General features: G+C 53.4%; 8 protein-coding genes and 1 non-coding gene across 9 annotated transcripts; 5 read left to right on the plus strand and 4 right to left on the minus strand.

Moving 5' to 3' along the window:
* Positions 1–412: 412 nt before the first annotated feature.
* BO86DRAFT_332320 (E3 ubiquitin-protein ligase SSM4) lies at positions 413–5,644 on the minus strand. Its single transcript, XM_025668778.1, has 2 exons — positions 2,130–5,644; positions 413–2,077 (listed from the first exon to the last, which is right to left on the minus strand). Exons 1-2 carry the CDS (start codon positions 5,392–5,394, stop codon positions 522–524), a joined length of 4,821 nt encoding a protein of 1,606 aa, XP_025530898.1. The 5' UTR covers positions 5,395–5,644; the 3' UTR covers positions 413–521.
* A 140-nt stretch (positions 5,645–5,784) lies between these two features.
* BO86DRAFT_t74 lies at positions 5,785–5,865 on the plus strand. Its single transcript has one exon. It is a non-coding gene; the product is annotated as a tRNA-Ser (tRNA).
* A 1,804-nt stretch (positions 5,866–7,669) lies between these two features.
* Positions 7,670–10,266, plus strand: BO86DRAFT_305513 (uncharacterized protein; the record flags this gene model as incomplete). The annotated part of the gene is made up of 3 exons (XM_025667659.1): positions 7,670–7,791; positions 7,874–8,590; positions 8,649–10,266. The coding sequence occupies 3 exons, from the start codon at positions 7,670–7,672 to the stop codon at positions 10,264–10,266; spliced, it is 2,457 nt and encodes an 818-aa protein (XP_025530899.1).
* Positions 10,267–10,604: 338 nt separating this feature from the next.
* Positions 10,605–11,714, minus strand: BO86DRAFT_332327 (SND2/TMEM208 family protein). Its single transcript, XM_025668779.1, has 2 exons — positions 11,385–11,714; positions 10,605–11,324 (listed from the first exon to the last, which is right to left on the minus strand). Exons 1-2 carry the CDS (start codon positions 11,391–11,393, stop codon positions 10,809–10,811), a joined length of 525 nt encoding a protein of 174 aa, XP_025530900.1. The 5' UTR covers positions 11,394–11,714; the 3' UTR covers positions 10,605–10,808.
* A 464-nt stretch (positions 11,715–12,178) lies between these two features.
* Positions 12,179–15,547, plus strand: BO86DRAFT_211126 (anaphase promoting complex subunit bimA). Its single transcript, XM_025666842.1, has 3 exons — positions 12,179–12,841; positions 12,952–13,125; positions 13,185–15,547. Exons 1-3 carry the CDS (start codon positions 12,505–12,507, stop codon positions 15,086–15,088), a joined length of 2,415 nt encoding a protein of 804 aa, XP_025530901.1. The 5' UTR covers positions 12,179–12,504; the 3' UTR covers positions 15,089–15,547.
* Positions 15,548–16,276: 729 nt separating this feature from the next.
* BO86DRAFT_396640 (1-acylglycerol-3-phosphate O-acyltransferase SLC1) lies at positions 16,277–17,216 on the plus strand (the record flags this gene model as incomplete). The annotated part of the gene is made up of 2 exons (XM_025673421.1): positions 16,277–16,988; positions 17,050–17,216. 2 exons carry the CDS (start codon positions 16,277–16,279, stop codon positions 17,214–17,216), a joined length of 879 nt encoding a protein of 292 aa, XP_025530902.1.
* A 665-nt stretch (positions 17,217–17,881) lies between these two features.
* BO86DRAFT_376614 (4'-phosphopantetheinyl transferase family protein) lies at positions 17,882–18,976 on the minus strand (the record flags this gene model as incomplete). Its single annotated transcript, XM_025670544.1, has 1 exon — positions 17,882–18,976. One exon carries the CDS (start codon positions 18,974–18,976, stop codon positions 17,882–17,884), a length of 1,095 nt encoding a protein of 364 aa, XP_025530903.1.
* Positions 18,977–19,494: 518 nt separating this feature from the next.
* On the plus strand, positions 19,495–20,525 carry BO86DRAFT_355768 (pyridoxal 5'-phosphate synthase glutaminase subunit PdxT; the record flags this gene model as incomplete). Its single annotated transcript, XM_025669639.1, has 2 exons — positions 19,495–19,748; positions 19,814–20,525. The coding sequence occupies 2 exons, from the start codon at positions 19,495–19,497 to the stop codon at positions 20,370–20,372; spliced, it is 813 nt and encodes a 270-aa protein (XP_025530904.1). The 3' UTR covers positions 20,373–20,525.
* A 22-nt stretch (positions 20,526–20,547) lies between these two features.
* BO86DRAFT_305943 (nuclear cap-binding protein subunit CBC2) lies at positions 20,548–21,324 on the minus strand (the record flags this gene model as incomplete). The annotated part of the gene is made up of 5 exons (XM_025667674.1): positions 20,548–20,680; positions 20,737–20,928; positions 20,983–21,027; positions 21,093–21,187; positions 21,259–21,324. 5 exons carry the CDS (start codon positions 21,322–21,324, stop codon positions 20,548–20,550), a joined length of 531 nt encoding a protein of 176 aa, XP_025530905.1.
* Positions 21,325–21,495: the final 171 nt, after the last annotated feature.

Consider the following 21,495-nt stretch of genomic DNA (forward strand, 5'->3'; position numbering starts at 1 on the left):
CCATTCCCTGCCCGCGCAAACTCCACCGGAGCGGGCTGAGAGGCACGTGCGCTGTGCGCACCCACTTTAGTCGGCTGACTCAGCCCCGATGGCGGATCATCCCGCCTTTGCACTTCGGCAGCCGGGCTTGGTATGACTGGGGACGTCTTGGTGCATACCTTACTAGATACTAGATAGTAAGGTTGCAGTGGTATCTAGTATTGCATGCTCAGTGCAAGGACCACATCGCCATCTTCGATCACAATCTACTTATACTAATCCGGAATTACACAGTAATTTTCACTTAAATTATCTGATTCGAGACAATCTGTGTCCATCTGAAAGGCGGCCCTACTAGTGCCTACAACAGTACGCAACTGTCTAGCTATCCAGCAAACTATCTGCCTAGAAAGATCTTATTCATAAAATATCTATTTATCAAACGCAATTGATGTACAAGGAAACAGAGCGAGAATGATTCTCGAGATGCTCGAAAGGACGGGAGCCTAGATCACTTTTCCATGGCTGATGCCTGATCAGGATCACCCGGTGATGACTCTCCGAGAGACCCCCCTAACGTCTCGAGTTCGCTTGTCACGGAAGTTATGCAACCGCTCGCCAATGAGGTAAACATCATCGCGGATATTCACCCTCCAAACCTCCACTTGACGGCGTACCAGACAGACGAGCCACGCAATCAAACTCAACATCAGGGTCACCGGATACGCATAGCGGTACACCTTGAACTGCGCCTCCGGTGTACCAGAGAATATAGTCGAGTTCATGACAAATCCCATGGAAAGTGGTACCAAGACAGCAATGACGGTGAAGAGTGTGACGGGGAGCAAGACACCCCGCGTGGCGATTTTGGCGTTAGGCTTCAGCCGTCCATCCCTGAAAATGGCATTGAGCGCAGCAGCCTGCCGGGATCTAGGGTTCCACCCTACAAATTTGACGGCCATTTGGACATAGAGGACGCCAAGTGTCCAGTCTTGAACGAAATGAATCACATGTGCCTGTGGGCCTCCAAGATAGGTGTGCACGGGCACTAAAAGGTAGAGTTCCATGACCAGAGCGAATGCAGATGGTAACACGACTGCGAATGCAATGAAGACATATAGCAGTCGGATGACATCATGAAGCGCATTCTTGATTCCGAAGAAGACCTGCTGGGGAGATTGCAGATAGAGACTCAACCGCTCTTTGGCCCTAGCAAGGAAGGTCCGACTGTAAAAGCCGATGTAGGCAGCAGTACCGACAATGCTCAAGCCAGTTGAAAAGGCATAGATATCATTTAATGGCCGGTGGGGAAGGCTCGAATTCATGACTTTCCGGCCAATAATCAGGGGAAGAATAGTGATGCCTACACCGGTAGCTGCAGCAAACACCCAGATGAGTAGGATGAAGGCCGCAATCCGGGTTCTGAAGTTTGGAGGCACGTAGACTTTCGTGAACATCTCATTAGCCCGGCCGTGCAATCCCTGATCCGTGTCTGGCACTCCATCCAGCCTCTCATTGTTCTCGGTCACCTCCACGAACACCTTATTGCCCTTGGGAATGCGGACCTGATCCGAAGCAGGAGCCCGTACAAATCTGCCGTCACGAACAATTGATGTGCTGTCAGACTTTTCACCACTGTCTGCAGCCTCGGTTCCGCTGGCTGGAGGGTTTTCCATATTGGGTGAGAACAGTCCCCACCAGCTCCGTCCGACATGGCGACCTTCTTCATCCGGCTGTCTATCTCCAAAAAAGAAGTTGGTCAAGCGTAAGAAGCGAGCACACTTATGAAACCACCAATCGTAGAGCCCATGTAACCCGTCAGATGGCTTGAGAGATCGGATAGCGAATGGCATCACGAAATTGTAGAACAATAGGTCGACGGGAAACTCCAATACAGGGACGGTGGCAGACCAGTGGATTGGGAGAACGCCATCTAGGCCATAATACAAACCCCAGACCACACCTCCAAGGCAGATAACGACCAGCGCGCCATACACTAGGGCACTGAATGCGATTTTGCGCAGCTGGGTTGTAATATTCCTTTCCAAGACATCGCGCACAGGGTGGAATGTTGGGTCATCAGGGTCGCGGATAAAGTCTTGCATGGTGGTCAGTAAGGGCCAAAAAACGAAAAGTAGGAGTAGACTTACAAAGGACGCCACTCCTCATGATCTTTCTGCACATCGAAACGAAAAGAGCAAAGTGGAACATATAGCAAGTGCCGATGAACCAATGCACAAAAAGCGATGTCAAGGGCGAGGAGGCCGTGAACTCGAGACGCGATGCGATGGTAGCATTCTCGAACAAGGGCAACAGCGCAACATCGAGTAGAGAGCCACAATACAATGGGAACACTATCATCTCGATCCCAATAATGAGAATCACTTTCAAAACCCCGCCACCCTGATGTATCACGTCCGCGATGAGACCCTCAACCCTCTGGCGACGCTCCGCGCCCGAGAGAAGATTTGTTACACGGAGGTAGAGTAATCCAACGACCGATGCTAGTACATAGCCCAGCAGAATGGCGATGGCCCGGTCCTTGGTATCCCAAACGGCTAATTCGTGGGAAATGCTGATGCCATTAGGCGAGGTTCCGTTTAGGCTAGCCATGAAGACATTTGTCCCATTTGAAGTATAAAGAATCCGGCTCCCAAGACTGTAGATCTGGTCGCGTGCTTGTTTCATCAGACCACTGAAGTCGAGGGTCTCGCGACCAAAAGAGAAGGCTCCGGGAAGCCCGTCATTTAACAGTCGGAGAGGGAAGTCCTGCAAAATAAATTTGCCGACAGAGAAAACTGATCCAACAAAAAAAGAGATGCGCGCCTGATGAATCTTGAGGGCGTGGTGCGAGAGTACGGAGAACATAGGGACGTCGGATTCGTGAAACACGAAAAACGATTGGAGGGCGTTCAGTAGACGGGACTCACTGGCATCAATGAGCGATAACGACGCGCTGGTGACGGACTTGGCTTTGGGGATCCAATCGGCCACTGGAGCAAATGCACTGAATGGCCCAAGCAATGTCTCGCAGATCAGGCTGCCCAACCACAATATGTAGCCCAAAGTACCGATGAGGGTATCAAGCGCGACATCCGCGACGACGGATATAGCAGTCATAGGTACACCGACAATCAGGTGCACTGGGTTCGCCAGGAGGACAAGGGCGATTTTGCCCCAAAGATAGGGAAGCCAGATACCAATTGCAACCGTGAAAGAGATCAGAAGGGCGCTGAATACACCGTTCTGAAGAAGACCGAAGATTGGGCCCTGCATACCAATGAGCTCGAGGATTCCCTCTAGATCTTCGCCATCTTCCACCGCATCGAGGTCATTGCCATCGACGTCCAGGTCCTGCATGGGTCCTTGGTTATCTTGTGCACCATCCTCAGCAAGACGTCTGTTATTCTGAATTGGGACAAATGGTGCCTCCAACTCAGGGTCAACTACTACTTGTTCGTCATCATCTTGAGCCTGGTCCTGGTCCTGGGCCTGGTCATCAGTCCCAACATCTGCCCAAAACCAATCAAGCAGCCAAGCAACAAAGCTTTTGTGGTGAGCATCGATAGGCCGAACAGCTTCAGTCGCACTTGGGCGGTTTCTTGATTGTTCGTGATCATTGGCGGGGTCAGCCTGGTTAGAATTCGTGGCACTAGTCTGATCACCCATCTGCGGCGCATCAATGGTTGGGAGTGTGGTCTCTTGGGGAGGCTCACGCTCGGCGGCGTGATAAGAATTGGGTCGGAAGCCATCGAAGTCCGGGTGCCGTTCTAGTCTGTCGATATCTGCATTGCCTTGAACCGCCTCTGCGAAGCTCCAGGGCCGAGTGATTGCTGATGATAAGGCGCGATCATCGTCAAAATGTTCCGGGGCTGAAGCATCGTCAGGTTGAGTCATACCAGCATCGAAGTGAGTGCTGGAAGATGCTTCAAGCGACTGGTCCCGTCTCCATTGGTCTTGGCGGTCTTCGTTACGCTGGACCTTGCTCATAGCATTGACAATCCAACCCAGGTCATTCTGGCGACCTTCATCGCGTACAATTCTCAGTACCTGTTCGGGATCGCCATGGCCCCGGTCCCAGAGGTCTCTAAAGGTATCCACACCAGGCCAGGTCTGAGCGTATGGCTGCTCGGGTGGGAAATCCAACTCCGCTTCGCCGTCGCTTTCAACGTTGTTTTGGAACGATCGCGAAGGTTCAAGGCCTTGGGACTCAGAAGATTCTAGGCCACCGCGACTCTCGGGGTGGAACGGCGATGACCTAGGGAATTGATTCAAGTCAACCGCGGGGCTTGCCTGCATGTTAAAGGCACGATCGAAGTCATCATCTTCTGCAGGTTCGTCGTCCAACTCGGCATCCTGTGGTTGCAAAGCAGCATCTTCCGCGGGCTCCACATTCTCTACCGGCTGATTCTGACGGTTATTCGCTATGAGCTGAACAGCTGCTTCGCGCTCTCCCTCGGGAAAGTTAGCCATGGGCTGCTGCTGTACGACCCATTCCCGGATGAGAAAGATCAGGATGAATGTAGTAACGACAAGTAGGGTGATAAGCTGGCCCTCCAATGTATCGATGATAATGTTGTTGATGGTGGGAGACGGTGTTAGAGTATTCAAGAACTTGACATCGGATAACCACGAGGGACGTCTTGGATTGTATGTTGCGGCAGTCACATTGGATTCGGCTCCAGCAGACCCAGTCGACATTGCAGGGGAGAAAAGTGCGGAGAAAGCTTTCTTGATGAGGATAAAGAGCAATGATTCACCTGAAGCAAATCCAAACAGGGAAGATACTGGAGACTGCACTGACGAGACGTCGGCGGTGCTGGGTTGTGAAGTCGTCGATCGGGGCATTCCTGTAGCGGCTTGAATAATAGTGGTGGTAGTGCCATTCGCTACAACGAGATCTATGCCGGGTGGATGGTTATTGTCAGCACCAGTCCAACGACCATCTGCAAGCCAGAAGAGGGCCCTCCAGATCGCTCTCATAGACCATGGCAGCCAGCCAAGCCAGACAAATGCGACTAGAATGAAACGGAGCCATGTGACGACAGTACGGAAGCTATGAATCATGATTTGTTTGAAGAACAACGGAGCTGGGAGGTTCTGTGGCATATTGGGATCGTATAATTTGGTAAAGCGAAACGGTGTCTTGCAGAGTTCGCAGTGCTTTTTGTGCGAATGGGACAGCCATTCTACCAAGCAAGCTTGGTGGACGAACTTGATGCTCCCACTACATTTGCAGGGATAAAAGAGCGGCTCTTCCGGGGTTCCCTCCCCACGACATATCCGACAGGTGTCCGGTTCGTCAAACTCCCTCTCTTTTCCTTTGTGGTTCGTGTCGTAGACTGGGTCGTTCATGAGATCCGGAAAAGGTGCTGAGCCGGTGAAATCACGGGGAGATTCGTTGGCAGACTCCATAGTTTCGGCCAAATTCGATGCGACGACCCTATCGTCCTTCAGTGTTCTCTCACTCAGGTATCATGTTCATCGAGCATTTGAGACCGTCGAGGTGTGTCGGGAATATGCTTGTAAGCGAGGACTTGATTGATAGGCTATTCCTGTCTGGCGGGATGGAAGGAAATGGTTGCGCATCGGCCAAAGTTCTGGGTGAGACGCAATTCTGCCTTGACTGTTCAAGTGAGTGTGAAGTTTGGTTGGCTTGATGCTGGGATGATGTGATGCTGGGGTACATCAAGTTGGGACAGGCGAGTTCCCGCAATACGACTGACTCAGCCACGGCGCCACACCAGGCAACCTGCCATCACTGACTCTTTTTATTTTGTGAACGGGAACTAAACTCAACAACAAGTCAGTGTGGCCGAGTGGTTAAGGCGTCAGACTCGAAATCTGATACATTCGTGTGCACAGGTTCGAATCCTGTCGCTGACGAAATATTTCTTTTTTGCTCTTGAGGGTTTCCAGTAGCACTACATTGGTGTCTTAACTCATATCATGGTTTTCTGATCCTCGGTGATGACCTTTTGCGTCAGTTGCATTACTCGGGTCTTAATGTTTCTGATGAAGGGTGTTACATCTGTTGTGCTACGCTTCTGGTTATAAGTAAGACGAGTAAGTTGTATGGCCTTTGGATGATTGGTAAATGGTTTCGAAACAGGACAAGCAATTTTAAAGCGATTGTGTTCTGCAGTATGCTCGTTATAAGCAGGATTGGAGGTATTCTGTTACATGTTCCTCTCATCTACAGCGCTGCTGGCGTCTTGTTCCCGCGTCATTCTGACTATGATACTCCAATGCAAGTACCGGGGAGAATGGCCGGGTAAGAAGCCGGGGGTATGGGGGATCAGATGCTGTGTGGTTATGTGCCGACTGCTGCAAATCTGGTCAAGATGGTTTGTATTGGATGATTCTAGTACGATTATTTGTTTTGCTGCAGTTGTGTTCTATGAAGTTCCCCGAGACTTGCCTTGCCACTCGCAGATCGAAGTCGTGCTGATATATTTTCGGGCCGCGTCCCTCACACCAAACCATGGAACGAATATGTACGTGTTAGTTAGCCTGTCACATCGATGAGACCAATACCACGACACGAGTCTATATACCTGCTATAGACTCTTAACCAGGACCACAAGTTTATACCTTTAAAACATTCCTTCTCGCTCGACAGAGAGAACCAGAGACATGATCTGATTGAGGTGGTCTACAAAAAGCGCGGACACAAAAAAGTTTGACAACCGTCAGCGGTAGGATTCGAACCTACGCCCACGAATGGAATTGATATCTCCTTAGAAGAATGGGACCTACTAAGGTTCGAGTCAATCGCCTTAACCACTCGGCCACACTGACGTCAATTGATATCCTGGCTCCAGCTTCAACCCATATCACCACCAACGAGTTGCTGACAAAAGATAGTATAACCTGGAAAGAGTTGACATTTGCTGTACTAACACGCGAACCCCACACTACATCTACGTGACCGATTTTGTAAATTGCCTAGCTAATGTAACTGATCATGACCTGAGTCAACATGAATTCGATGCAGATATCTCTTCATTGGCACGACCTGTACGGATTACTCCAGAGTCTGTATGTTGTAGAGGGCCAATGTGAGCTTGATACGGTACCGTACCGATGGACTAGGCCAAGAGCTGCCATCCGGGCCCGGCCTGTGCTGATCCCGAAGTTACGTCCTGTAAGAGTGCACCACTTTGGCGCCACACATAGAGCAATGACCTCACTGCGCCGAGGGATCTCTTAAGCAAAACATCATTGCTCTTGCATTATCGCGGCCAAGGGCTCGCTTCATCTCCTACTGCTACCATTCTCCCAAAGTCCTACGACACTACGTGTTAATTGCCTTTTGATCGTCATTCATTTGTTTTTGTTTGTGTGCAGCAACTACGCCTCCTACGCAGCCGGAAAGATTTACTCTCTGTGATACCCACCATCCGGCGTGCATAGGCCCTGTGCCAAGACTCTCGACTCCATTGCGCGTGCGGATTTCTACAGGGTCTCTCAACTGCCGATTCCGAGAAGAGCTACCATTGCCCATTCGTCATACATCCACCAGGGGCGAAATCCCTATCTCGACGAGGACTCTAATTAATCTCGCGTGATGATTTAGGCTTCTCTGCTCCAACATCACTGCCTACCAACTCGCTCAACCTGAACGCGCAATACGACACGATAAGAAATTTGCGAACCCAAGCACTCCTTGCAAATGGGAGACGAGACGATGGCCACCACGAAGAACGGCTTTGTGGTGGAGGGACCTAGTCGTCCTGCTGTGACGGTCGACAGCAGACCCAGGCAACGGAAAAGGAACACGATTAGGTGGACGATAGGGCTGGTGGTCCGGTGAGTTTCACTCTGTTGATGGGACCTATTGTTGTCGCACATTCGCTGACCTGACGATCTTCCCCCATCTTCTTCATGTCAGGCTCTGTATATGGTATGCGCTATTAACGCCGTTCCTTCGCTGCCCACCCCAGCTCTCCGAACTGGATGGGGCCTCGCCCCGAGTTTGCAAACCGTACCTAATCGCTCGATCGCACCTCGAGCCCCATATAACCCCGTATTATAATGCGTACGGTGCGCCCTATGTTGAAATGGCCCGTCCGTACGTGCATATCGTCAACGAAAAAGTTTATACGCCCACGTCTCGCGTCGTTAGACGCGGCTATGAAACTTATGGTGTGCCCGCATTAAACAAGGCGCAATTATATGGTCAGGATCAATGGGAGGCGCGAGTGGCCCCACACTTGAATGCGGTCAAGGACAAGACGAACACGCTGTACCTGTCGGAAATCTACCCATATGTGCAGCGTGCCGAGGAATTCGCCTTGCCGCCGTATAGGAAGGCTAGTGGCGCGGTCAGATCCGTCTTTATCGATTATCTTCTACCCTTTGGCGCCAAGTACCAGCCATACATCGGAAAGACATTCGCATCGGGGCAGGATATCCTTACTACCACGATTCTGCCCAACGCGCAGAACTCATGGTCTATTACTATCCAGTTCATCAAGGGAACTCTATGGCCCAGGATCGCCAGTCTCTACTGGGAGAATGTAGAACCCCAACTCGTCAAAATTGGCGAGAGGCTGGCCAGTTACCGCGAGGGAAAGGGGCCTCGAAATGTTGTGGATGACGCCAATGCGTGAGTGCCCATGTCGGAAACGCAGGTTCGTGGCCATTTACTCACATTCCAGCAGGAGTTTCCCGGATCAGTCGGTTCTTGCTTCTTCAGTCCTAGGCACCACATCTCTGAGAACTACCCAATTCGAAACTGCTACCATGTCATCCACCACCGTGGTATCCCCGCCGCAGCTCACACTTTCGGCCGAGGAACAGAAAGCCCAAAGACGCGAGAGAGTCGAGAGTGACCTACACGCTTGGCAAGAAAAGTTCGCCGTCGCTTCTAAGAATGGCCTTGAGGGCCTTGAGGAGCTTCTGCAAGAGGTCGTCTCTGATTACCTCTCCAAGGAAAATGTAGACCATGGCGAGGAATTGGTCACCGGGCTGGAGGCGGTTGTGGAGAATGAGATCATCGCTCTCAAGCATCATATCAACACCCTGGCTGAATCTCTGCCCTACGAAGAACTCCCCAGAGCTGAAAAGGCTGCCCAAGAGGAGCTGTTGAGGAACCTCAAAGAATCCGCAATCTCCATCCGAGGCCGTGCTCACGCTCTCCGGCAATGGCGCAACTCGTTCGAGAATGAGCTAATGCGTCGCGTTCATGCCGCAGTCAACTCTACCCTCGAAGTTCTCGATAATGTTCGTGATCTTGGGTTTCAAGAGGTGGGCATCCGCTGGGCGTCGATGGATGGTGTTACCTACAAAGACTGGGCCAGATACCACGCACTCAAAGCAGAAATGGAGGATTGGAAAGATCAATTTATCGCCTTTGGCATCAAACATGCTAAGGTCGAAGAAGCGGTCTCAGCTGCCGAGGAAACATTGTCACGAGGAATGGTTGTGGCTGAGGATGCTGCGAAGGAGCTTGCGAGATTGAGGGAAGTCGGCAAATGGAAGATTTCTGCGCGGGAAGCGAGCGACAACTTTGATACGAGATCTGAACCTCCGCCATCACTTCCAGAGCCCGCCACTCCCGAAGAAGACACTGCTGATGAAATCATTCTGGACGAGACATCCCAGACAAGCCCCGAGACTTTCGAGAACCATCGTGCCTCCGCGGAGTTCACTGCCGAGCAACTGGATAACCCGGCCGACGTTGCCGGCACCAGCAACCTCGATGCATCCGACCAGGCAGCATGGGGCGTGGCCGCAGCAGTTCTCTCTTCCCAAAAAGCCAAGGAAGGCCACCTGGGCTCCGAAGAGCAGGAGGCTATCGAGAAACTCATTTCGGGGTTGCTTGTCGGCAAAGATGTTGAGTTCGCCGAAGACATCATGAAACAACTCCGCGCCATCTACAAGACACCGAGGCCATCCGGGGTATCATCCTCGGTATCATCCTCGGCATCGAGCATGGCGGCACCTTCGGCACCAGTCAGCGTCATTGATGATGCTTTGACAACGCCAGCAGCTACTCCACTCGACGAGACCACTACTCTTGCTTCTGCGGTGACTGAGGAAATTGCTTCCGAACCGACTGTTGCACATGCCGCCCCCGACGTGCCAAACCCAGCGCATGAACAGCAAGAATCCCCCGAGGATCCGGAGGACGTCGAAGCAGCCATGGAGAGTGCGGAGTCACAATATGTCAGCCTGACCTCCCGTGCGAGTGACTTCGAACCCGTCGCAGTTGAGACTGGTGTGGATGACTCCGATGAACAGACCGAAAGCATGGATGACGACGTTGAGGCTGAATTATAAAGACCATGACCTGCACGATCTTTACCGTCGCTTGACAGTATTTGGCTTTCTGTTTCTTGCTTTCTCTTTTTATCCTTTTATTTTGCTTTTCCTTTGTGCTTGATATCCTTATGTTTCTATCTTCTCTATTCCTGACCTTCACATCTTGTCAGATCGTGAGCTTGAATATTCCCCACATAGTTCCTACGATTGTACGTCACGACCAATATATCGATTTCTATTGTACAACACCTGGCTATTTTATTAAGGCTCTTTTCCAAGCTATCTTGAAGACTGGCACTTGCACTGGGATCAACCATACCGTTTGACTTCCTTGTCTCACCGACTGCCAGCATACTCGTAGTTTAGGTCTGTGCATTTCCATGATCTGAATATACGTAAACAACTTTTCATCTATACAACAAAAGCGTACATGGGAGTCCGACCACTCCAGAGACCATGCCCAGCCCACATTCAGTTTCTAAATACCCTCCATCCACCTCAGATAGATCCGTCGTGAAATGGAAACCGCAACAATCAAGTCCCCTATACATCCCCCCACCTCAGCGATACTGCACCCTCTGCCCACCCCGCTTCTCCAACTTCTTCTGCCTCTTACTCTCCGGAGCCGCAGCAGCACTATCGCCAGCAGCACCACCACCCATCCCCGCCAGCCCGCTCCGCATCCCCATGAACGTGGAGTAGGCCAACCAGCCCGAGTACAGCGGGATGACCCCCCACAGCCACCAGGCGCGGTCGCCGAACACGCACACGGCCCCGATGCAGCCCCACGTCCAGTACAGCACGTCCCACATGTACTCCGTCAGCCCGGCGGCGCCGAGGTCCTCGCCGGGGGAGCGCAGCGAGCCGTCCGCCGGGTTGTGGCGCGGCCGGCCGAGTCGGTCCAGGTAGAATTCGATGAGGAGCGTCGGGACCGCAAGGAAGATGTAGGGCTTTAGGGCGCGCGGGCGGTGGAATGTCCAGTGCAGGGCGAGGTAGAGGGCGTGCAGGGCGAGGCTGATTAGGTGGGTGCGCTGGAGGAGGGCCGTGTTGCGCGCCGCGAGGGTTTTGGCTGCTTTCTGTTTTGGAGTGTGGTTAGTAGGGATTTTGGATGTGGGGTGAGAGTTGGGGGATAGTACCTGAGCCATGGTGGTGTGTGGTGGTAGTAGTAGTGGGTGGGTGTAGGTGGTGGAGGTGATCTGGTCTTAACGAGTATGTGTATGTCGGATGATGCGCCTGAGGTCGCGTGGTGTGGGGAACGGCTGGGCAGGCGGTGGATGCGGATACTTTCAATGGATATTTGGGATGTGGGATTTTTCTTTTGTGATATGCGATAACAGAATGGTAGAAAGCCTTCACACGTCAAATCGAATCTCAGTAGCAATGTGGCATGATCATCGAGGGGTCACTTCTTTCTGACGGAGCTGCAGTCGGCGGTAGTTACGGAGTCACTTAATCGAAGACGGAAGAGGGAATGGCAGAATGGCATGGCAGAATAGCGTTGCCCACCACAACCACCACAACCACCACCACAACCGGACAAGCGCCCGCGCCTCGCTCTCCACCAGCCACGCTCTGAATTGCTTGCTTCCCCAAAACATCGCATGGCCGAAAAGAGAGCGTCGTGACGACACGGTCCCTAACTTAACTTAACTTGACTTGACTTGACTTCACCGCATCGAAAACCTCCCGCCAGCTTGGGGCTAGTTCCAGGCACTGTTCATGCTCCACCCTTTTGTCATCGCTGCGATATGCAATTCGATCTCCTCCTAGCATCCCTCTAGACTCGCCCCTCCCTCTCCCAATCGTCGTCACGAGTCTGTCCCTCTCGCGAGACGTCATTCACTTCGCTTTATTCCGACCTCACTTTCACCCTCTCTCGACTTTCGATAATCTTCGAAAAAAAGGGAAGGAGGAGGATTCCGTCCCAGGGATTAGGCAGGGACTGGCCCTGCGACAACGCTTTGCGCCTTTCGGTCCGGGATTACGGTGGCTGTTGACAAGCATTTCATCCATGCAGTGAGAGCCGGCACCGCGACCTCGTTACCTCGCCTTTGTTCTCGCCGCGCCTTTCCCACGACTCTAGTGTTACGAAAATACCACTTGCTTACTTACTCACCTAATGACTTATCGGTTTTGAGAAGGAGTTTTATTCTTTTTTTCTTGTTTCGACCTCCCTTGCACAGACACTCCCTCCTATCCTTCCGACTCACGCAACACCTCCATCCTCGACTCCTTGAATGAAACCGCAAAGTAACCATGTCGCCATCTACCGCTCACATATCGAGCCAGCTGCGGCAGTTGATTTATTATCACCTCGATAACAACCTGGTCCGTAACGCGCTTTTCCTGGCCGGCCGCTTGCACGCCTACGAGCCGCGCGCATCGGAAGCATCGTACCTGCTCGCCTTATGCCATCTCCAAAATGGCCAGGTAAAAGCAGCATATGACTATAGCAAGAACTTCGGATCCCGCGGCACGCATCTTGGTTGCGCATATGTGTTCGCGCAAGCTTGTCTGGACCTGGGGAAATATATCGACGGCATCTCGGCGCTGGAACGGAGTAAAGGCCTTTGGGCTTCCAAAAACCATTGGAGTGAGTCTGCTTGAGTTTTTCCGGCGGCATGATGCGGTCATTCGCGAGACCTGTTTCTTGTTTTGTACTGCGGCTTGGGGCTGACCTCTGTTTTCCTTGTTTACTTCTAGACAAGCACAGCGAGACGCGCAGACAACATCTTCCGGATGCGGCAGCAGTGCTGTGCTTACTGGGTAAGCTGTGGCACGCTCACAATCAACACAATAAGGCGGTAGAATGCTATGTTGAGTCGCTCAAGTTGAATCCGTTCATGTGGGACGCGTTTCTGGGTCTTTGCGAGACGGGTGAGTCGCTTGCAGGTCAACATCGGTTGCGAGCACTTTGCTGATTGATGACTTCGAAGGTGTCAATGTTCGAGTTCCGAACATCTTCAAGATGAACCCCGAGTTCCATGCTCTAGTATCATCCTCCTCGCAAGAGGACCTGGACATCCCCTCCGACAAGACGACACACAATGGTGGCCCTTTGCAGCCACAGGCTAAAGCGAATTCGAGCATGGATCCATTTACGTCGTTAACGTCTCGAAGCGACACGACGGCCTCTCACGGTAGTTCGGCTCTATGGGAAAAGCTGAATGGGAGCACAGTCAGCGTGGCGTCAACAGGGACAGGCACGGCCCCAGCAGTTAGGGAAGGCACTGAGACGCCCGGAGGTCAAAGCAGCGAATCCGATGAGATCCGTGGCCTCAACCGGACAGGGAGCGGCGAAGGTACGTGGGAGCCGCCATTAGCGCCTGCTCGGAAGAACCGGACAATCCAAGCCATCGGAGTGGACCATACCATGGATTCACCGCCAAAGATGAAACCAACGGGGATCAGACCACGAACGAGGACCCGCATCGAGACAGAAGAGCAAAACGCGTTACATCCAGAGAAAGACGCCATCAACGGTTCTCGGGTGGGAGACCGCAAACGAACTGTCTCCGGCCAAGTGGCTCACCCTTCAGCGCAACCGCCTTCTGAGCCAGGGGCACCGCAACGGCGGAGCGTCCGACTCTTCAATCAGATCAAACCGACGACTAGCAAACTGTCTAATACGGCGCTCGGAGCCAAGGATGGTAGGGAGCTCAAGAAGGTCAAGGCCACTAGTACGAAGAGCCGCACTGCAACAGGCGCGAGTCTTAACCGTGTTGTGAGCGGCTCCCGAAAACAGTTGAACGAAATTCATGATGGTGAAACGAGGGAGCATCGGTCAGGCACTTCGGCGCCCAATGGGGTACACCATCCTCCCGTTAAGGGGACGTTACTGGAGAGGTCCAAGGCGATGGAGGCGCTGAACTGGCTGCTAGAGCTCTTTTCGAAGTTGGCCTCTGGCTATTTCGCGCTTTGCCGATACAAGTGTCCTGAAGCAATTCAGATCTACACAGCCCTCTCCCAAGGCCAGCGGGAGACCCCCTGGGTTCTTTCGCAGATCGGAAGGGCATATTACGAGCAAGCCATGTATTCCGAAGCGGAGAAGTACTTCATCCGGGTCAAGACGATGGCTCCTTCAAGGTTAGAGGATATGGAGATCTATTCGACGGTCTTGTGGCACCTAAAGAGCGACGTGGAACTGGCATATCTGGCCCATGAGCTGATGGAGATTGATCGCCTCTCCCCGCAGGCCTGGTGTGCTGTGGGCAACTCCTTCTCTCATCAACGCGACCACGATCAAGCCTTGAAGTGCTTCAAGCGTGCGACACAGTTGGATCCTCATTTTGCCTACGGATTCACCCTACAGGGACACGAGTACGTGGCGAATGAGGAATACGACAAAGCCCTGGATGCGTACCGACATGGAATCAGCGCCGACAGTCGGCATTACAATGCCTGGTACGGATTGGGCACGGTATACGATAAGATGGGCAAGCTTGACTTCGCCGAACAACACTTCCGCAACGCGGCCACGATCAACCCGACCAACGCTGTGCTTATATGCTGTATTGGTCTGGTCCTGGAGAAAATGAACAATCCCAAGACGGCTCTCATTCAGTACGGCCGTGCTTGCTCTCTCGCTCCCCATTCGGTTCTTGCTCGCTTCCGCAAGGCTCGCGTGTTGATGAAGCTCCAGGAGCTGAAATTAGCGCTCGCCGAATTGAAGATCCTCAAAGACATGGCTCCCGACGAAGCCAACGTTCACTATCTTCTGGGCAAACTGTACAAGATGTTACACGAAAAAGCCAATGCAATCAAACATTTTACCACCGCCTTGAATTTGGATCCCAAGGTAAGTCACCTCTTTGCTCCTGCTGGTCCCAAGCAATGCTAACCCCGTACACTAGGCGGCACAGTATATCAAGGACGCTATGGAATCCTTGGATGACGACGATGAAGACGACGAGGATATTGCATGATTGTACCATTGCCCCCGCGGTTTCCTGAATTATCCCTCCGATACTCTCATTTCCATTCTTGTACCTTGTTAGTCTTGTCCTTCAGCCTGCGGTTTGTTTTCCGAACCCAATTTGCGGCGTGGGATCATCATTTGGGCGAGGATCGGCGTTTGTGTTTTTCTTTTTCCTGGATCATATTCGTGCAAGCATCAGCATTATAAGGGCGTTTGCCGGTGGGTTGGTTAGAGGGCATCTTCCTGCATTGGGCTTTCGACGGGGTGTTGAGGCTCCTGGATATTGTATCTTAGCGTCGGGGAGGATGGATGGATGGTGGGTTGGGTTGATTGCGAAACCCGAGATAAGGACGCCAGAACGATAGGGTCCATGCACATAATGAAGGGGTATTCTTATGGTGCGTTATGCAGTCTATCTTTAGTATAGTAGCATAGCAATGAGAATAAGTGCTGAACATGTGGGAGTTCTGAGTAGCGGGTGAAGTAACTTGTTGTATTGTATACTTCCCACTAAAAAGAGCCTCGGCTTCTCCAGGCGGAAAAAAAGCAGGACGAGGCGGTGAAGGCGGTGAGAGGCGGCGGAGGAATCGGCCCAAAAGTCAAAAAACCAGTCGGGATGAATTGAATCGATGAAATGAATTGAATTGATTGTTGAGTTGTTCGCCTCCCCTGGTCAATTCCCCACATTTAGTCCCTGTTCCTGGATTGACTTGACTCTCCATCTTATTAAAGTCATTCGCATTGTTGCCCATTGCCTCCCCTGATCCTGATACCCTCCCTCGGGTGATGTTGTAGTTCTCTCTCTCTCTCTCTCCGAAACCACTCGCCTGACCTCATCATCCAACCACCCCAGCAGTTCCTTCCCCCATCTCCCCCAGCGGTTTGTTTCGGTTCGTTGAATCGCCCACCCCCCCCATCTCTTTCTACGAGTGAGAAAGATGTGACCCTCTTTTCATCATCATCATCATCATCATCATCATCATCATTTGCAGCCTCTCATCTTTCCCCTCCCTCATTTATACGCCCTAGGACCCTGATCTGACTCAAATCTTCCTAATGCAGACCCGTAGTCTTAATTCCGACCAGCCCTTTTCCTTGTCGCGTCTCGTCATGTCCTTCTTCTCCTACGTTGCCTCGGGCATCAGCTCGTTCGTCGTGGTCACGCTCTCTCTATTTGCTCTCGGCCAGAAGGTTCCTCGCGCCGCGTTCGTTGCTCGCTGTCTGGCAGCCTATGGGTCGCTCCTCCTGTGCGCCACCTATGGCGTTGTGGCCTCGATCGTCCTGCGCCTGGCCGGCTACGGCCGGGTGTCGCAGTGGGCTACGGCGCGCAGTTTCAAGTGGGTGATGCGGTATACGACCGGTGTGCAGTTCGATATCGTGGAGGGGGTCGAGCACCTGTCGACTCGCCCGGCGGTGTTCATCTCCAACCACCAGTCGGAGCTGGACGTGCTCATGCTGGGCGCCATCTTCCCGCCCTACTGCAGCGTCACGGCCAAGAAGTCGCTCAAATATGTGCCCTTCCTCGGCTGGTTCATGGCCCTGTCCCGGACCGTCTTCATTGACCGTGCCAACCGCGAGACGGCCGTCAAGGCCTTCGACAGCGCCGCCGCGGAGATGCGTCAGCACCGCCAGAGCGTCTTCATCTTCCCCGAGGGCACCCGGAGCTACTCTGACAACCCGGAGCTGCTGCCGTTCAAGAAGGGTGCTTTCCACCTGGCTGTCAAGGCGGGTGTGCCGATCGTCCCCGTCGTCACGGAGAACTACTCCCACGTCCTGTCTCCCCGCAACATGAGATTCAACGCGGGGACTATCAAGATCAAGGGTGCGCTTTTGGGTTTGGGATGTGTCTTTCGATCATGTCTTGGTGACTAACACAAGTATAGTCCTTCCGCCGATCAGCACCGAGGGTCTGACCCCCGCCGACGTCGACAGTCTCACCAAGTCGACGCAAGCGTCGATGCTCAAGACTCTCCTCGAACTGTCGGAGAAGGGCAAGACAGCGATCGGCTCCGCTGTCGCCAATGGCACCTCCACTGCCGTCGAGATCTAGATCTCGTGTCATGACGATACAGTTCACGTGATATCATGATCGACTCATTCACGACCGAGAAGCGCCCTGCATTTGAAAGTTTGTAAACTCTGCCGATATCCTATGTCCGCGCCTTCTCTATTGTTACTCATCTTGTTACGATTCCACGTCCTCAACCGATCATACCATGCAGCCACTCACCGTACTTAATCAGATGCTTTGGGAGAGGGTGAATCCTACGGCTAGAGGTTTTCTCTGGCCTGGCACCCTGTGTCCTCCAGCCATCTCCCGCGTCGATAATACCCTGTTCTTTCTCACCGCTTACCTAATTTCTTCTAACGGAGCAACGCCGCAATCGCTTTTCTGGTTAGGCCTTGCGGGAGCCAACTTTGGGAGGGCAGGGGGAAAGAAGACTGGAGGATTGGCTGGCAGAGACAGCGGACGAGGATCCTGCTCGCCCATGGGGTAGACGATCCCTAGACCTGAGTGGTATTCAAGAAGCTTTGTATTCATAGACTGAGACCATTTCCTTCTAGAGTGTATATACCATCACCATCGCTACTTGGGACTTTTCGGCCAAAACCCGTAACGCGACGAGTGTGCTCAGCTGTACTCTGGGGTGGTTGGAACGAACCAATCTTCCTTCTCCTTAGATATCACCATACCACCCAAATACCGGGCATCCCCTACTCCAAACACCGACACCTCCCCTCCGCACAAGGCCTAACATCCCGCTCAATGTCAATCTCCCGCAACGCCTCCCACGAGTCCTGCTGTGCCGTATCCGCACCACCACCCCCCCTCCGCGCCCCAATCCCCGGTCCCCTGGCCGCCGTCGCAATCAGATAATCCGTCTCAAACGCCACAATCTCCACCCGCACCTCCTCGACCGGCTGTTTGTGCAACGTCGTCCGCACCCCGGTATACGGCTCCCCGACTTTTGTTTTGGGGGCAGCCGGCTCCGGCGCCACGACGCCCGCGAACTCCAGTTCCCGTAACCAGGGCGCCAGCAGCGCCTCGCCCGTCATCTTGATGTAGGCCTCCTTCAGCGCCCAGTACGCGTAGAACACGCGGTAGCTGTACTCGAGCCCTGCGTCGCTGGAGGATTCTTGGGGCGTGTGGGCGGTGGTGGTGGTGGTGGTGGTGGTTTCATGTGCGGTCGGGGGCTGGAGCGTCTTGATCAACCGGATCTCCTCCGGCGAGAATACCTCGGCGAAGATGTCGACGTAGTTGGTGAAGGTGTCGCGGGGGGGTTCGGGCGTCGTGCTGTTCCTGCTGGCGGGCTGGCGCTCGTTCGTGCAGGTGATGTCGATCCCGACCTGCGGGATTCCCTCGGTTGGAACGCCGTCGGCGGGGTCCGGGATGGTGGTGCCGGCTAGCGCGACGAGGGAGGCCTGGTGGCTGACGTTGAATTCGATGCGGGGGATTGCTTTGGTGGTGGTGCTGGTGGTGGTGCTTTCGAGAAGGGTGGCGCTGGGGATGAAGCACGGCCGGCGGTGCGGGGCCGGCGTCCGCGAGAGCGTGATGCGGTCCCAGGGGATGCGGCAGCTGCGGTGGATGAAGAGGTATTTGAGGAGGTTGGAGGCGAGTGACATGTGCTTGTCTTTGAGGTGGTGGAAACGCCGGATGGAGGCTTGGTCGTCGGGTTGCAGGGTCGTGATTAGCGGGAGGTTGGTGGGGTTTGCGGTTGCGGTGAGGGGGCGGGTGTCGATGTACCATCTTGTTAGGGTTGGGGATTTGGGGGGTGTTGTTCTTGTTGTTGTGGTGGTGGTGGTGGCCATTTTGATGTCTGCGGTGGTGTTTTGGATTGGGTGGTGGTGGTGGTGGTGGTGGTTATTGCTGGTGTTTGTGGTTGTATATGTGTCGGGGTACTGTACGTGCGCTGCGGGGTGGATGATAGGAGTAAACAGAGTTGCGAGTGGAGTTGGGCTGGCGGATTGTTGCGCGCGAAGGAGTCACGGCGGTATTGGAAGTCCTCGAGAAGGGCCTGAGTGATGATTTCTATTCAGAGCCTATTCCGAGCCTGCCAGGGTAAGAAACCTGGATTATACGAAAAAAGGATCGTGTCAGCTCAGCTCAATCAATCCATGATTCAATCCTCACCTGCCTGATGGGGTATATCTTCCTGCGGGGAGTGTCACGTGGCGATAAGCACGGTCCGAGGGTTGATCCGCCTCCAACAGGCGGAAGACATGGGGTTTCCCGCGGCGATCGGTTGATTGATTGACTCAAAAGTGGCGCTCCGACTTTCTACATACTACATACTACCTACTACCAAATTCTACCACACACTCCCACAATGAGCAGCATCACCGTTGGAGTCCTTGCTTTGCAAGGCGCCTTCTACGAACATGTGCAATTGCTGAAGCAGGCCGCGACCACTGCATCCGCCACTGACAATGTTTCCAAGGCACAATGGGAGTTCATCGAAGTCCGCACCCCGCAGGAATTGGCCCGGTGCGATGCGCTCGTTCTGCCCGGAGGCGAAAGCACCACAATGTCCCTCGTCGCGGCACGGTCCAATCTCCTGGAGCCCCTGAGGGACTTCGTCAAGTACGTTACTAGACCTGACTCCTTTTGGCCCTCGACTAACATTTGCCTCCCTTTCTCCACGGCAGAGTCCACCGGAAGCCAACTTGGGGAACCTGCGCCGGCCTGATCCTCCTCGCGGAGTCGGCGAACCGAACGAAGAAAGGCGGCCAGGAATTGATCGGAGGTCTTGATGTGCGCGTGAACAGAAACCATTTCGGCCGGCAAACAGAAAGCTTCCAGGCGCCACTGGAGTTGCCCTTCCTGGGTTCCGACGAGCCCGCGTTCCCAGCCGTCTTTATTCGCGCCCCGGTTGTTGAGAAGCTTCTCCCACACCAAGAGGGTATCCAAGTGGGCGAGGCCAAGCTAGATGACACCGTCGTGGCCCCTTCTCGACACGCGGAGAGCGAGGCAGCCCTGGCCGCCATGGAGGACCATGTGCAGGTGCTGGCCACTCTGCCTGGGACAGCCGCCAAGATAGCCTGCGAGTCTGACCCCGAGAAGGAGACGGGTGACATCATTGCTGTCAAGCAAGGCAATGTTTTCGGGACCAGCTTCCACCCCGAGTTGACGGCGGATGCCAGAATCCACCTGTGGTGGTTGCGCCAGGTCGAGGAGTCGGTCCGGAAGAGAAACGAAGAGCACTGAGAGGATGCTTTGCATGAATGAAAATGCCATTGAGCATCGTTCTTGCCGCCGCATGGGGTATTGGGTACGAAAACTTCTTTGGACATGCCTTTCTTTACACCAAGCGATAGCGATAGAAAATAGATTGTACATAAACGCCGTATTTGCGCCAACCGGATGGAAGCATTGTTGCTTTCTACCTACCTTTACCGTACTCTTCTTCCTCGCGCCGTCGTTGGTCGTCGGCGTATGCCCGACCATAGCCACCGCGACCGGGGTCGTACTCTTCGCGGTATTCATCGCGAACCTGACCACCGGACTTTCCGCGACTGCGCAGATGTCAGTGCCATGCAAGAGGATTTGATGATTGAACCCATGATCATACCCGTATTGTCGGCCCTCCTCAAAACCGGGATCCAAATCCGTGCGGATGATTCTCTCATCGAGCTTGGTGCCTCCAATATACTTTAAGCAGTCCAAAGCATCCTGGTGCGTGTAGTATTCGACGAAACAGAATCCGCAAGGGGTCTTGTTGAATCGATCGAGCCCCATAACAAGACGTTTGATCTCTCCGCACCTAAAGCTTGGTCAATTTGTGGTCCGTGGTCGGCAGGGAGAGGGCGAGGCTGACTTTGCGAAAAGCTCATGGATCTGTTCTTCAGTTGTGTAGAAGGAACTGTAGCAGTCAGCACGAATTAATGGCGGGTCTGTGGAGGTGTAGTCCAGCTTGGAAGCACGTACAGGTTGCCGACATAAAGGGTCGTGGCATTCTTCAGATTGTCGGCGGGCTCTTCCTGCTTCTCGGGTTCGTCGTGGCTGTACTTGCGTCTCTTGTTCTGAGGAGTTGCGGAAGGGTTAATGATCCTGTCCATTGCCTCGAAGTGTTAATAGTTAGGTGAAGCTATACCTTTCCCACATAGTAGGCACTGGGACGGTCCAGTCTCTCCACGGTGTTGTGCGGTACCGTGCTCATTGTGTCGGAATGCGCCCACTGAGATACCCAAGAAAGTCCTGGTTGCAGTGTGTGTGTGTGTGAGAGAGAGTGAGAGATGAGATAGTACGTGGACGAGTGGGAAACAGGAAGACGGAGAAGGGGAAGTTTGGGGACAGTGAGGTGGAAGCCGAGCTCGAGTGATGGAATGGG

This window comes from Aspergillus japonicus (assembly GCF_003184785.1).
Source record: "Aspergillus japonicus CBS 114.51 unplaced genomic scaffold BO86scaffold_7, whole genome shotgun sequence".
Taxonomy (NCBI): domain Eukaryota; kingdom Fungi; phylum Ascomycota; class Eurotiomycetes; order Eurotiales; family Aspergillaceae; genus Aspergillus; species Aspergillus japonicus.

Coding starts and splice junctions, on each gene's coding strand:
- BO86DRAFT_332320 (XM_025668778.1), bottom strand. CDS start 5,394: ATGGAGTCTGCCAACGAATCTCCCCGTGATTTCACCGGCTCAGCACCT. Junction 2,078..2,129: donor CATGAGGAGTGGCGTCCTTT/GTAAGTCTACTC, acceptor CCACCATGCAAG/ACTTTATCCGCGACCCTGAT.
- BO86DRAFT_211126 (XM_025666842.1), top strand. CDS start 12,505: ATGTCGCCATCTACCGCTCACATATCGAGCCAGCTGCGGCAGTTGATT. Junction 12,842..12,951: donor GGCTTCCAAAAACCATTGGA/GTGAGTCTGCTT, acceptor GTTTACTTCTAG/ACAAGCACAGCGAGACGCGC. Junction 13,126..13,184: donor TCTGGGTCTTTGCGAGACGG/GTGAGTCGCTTG, acceptor ATGACTTCGAAG/GTGTCAATGTTCGAGTTCCG.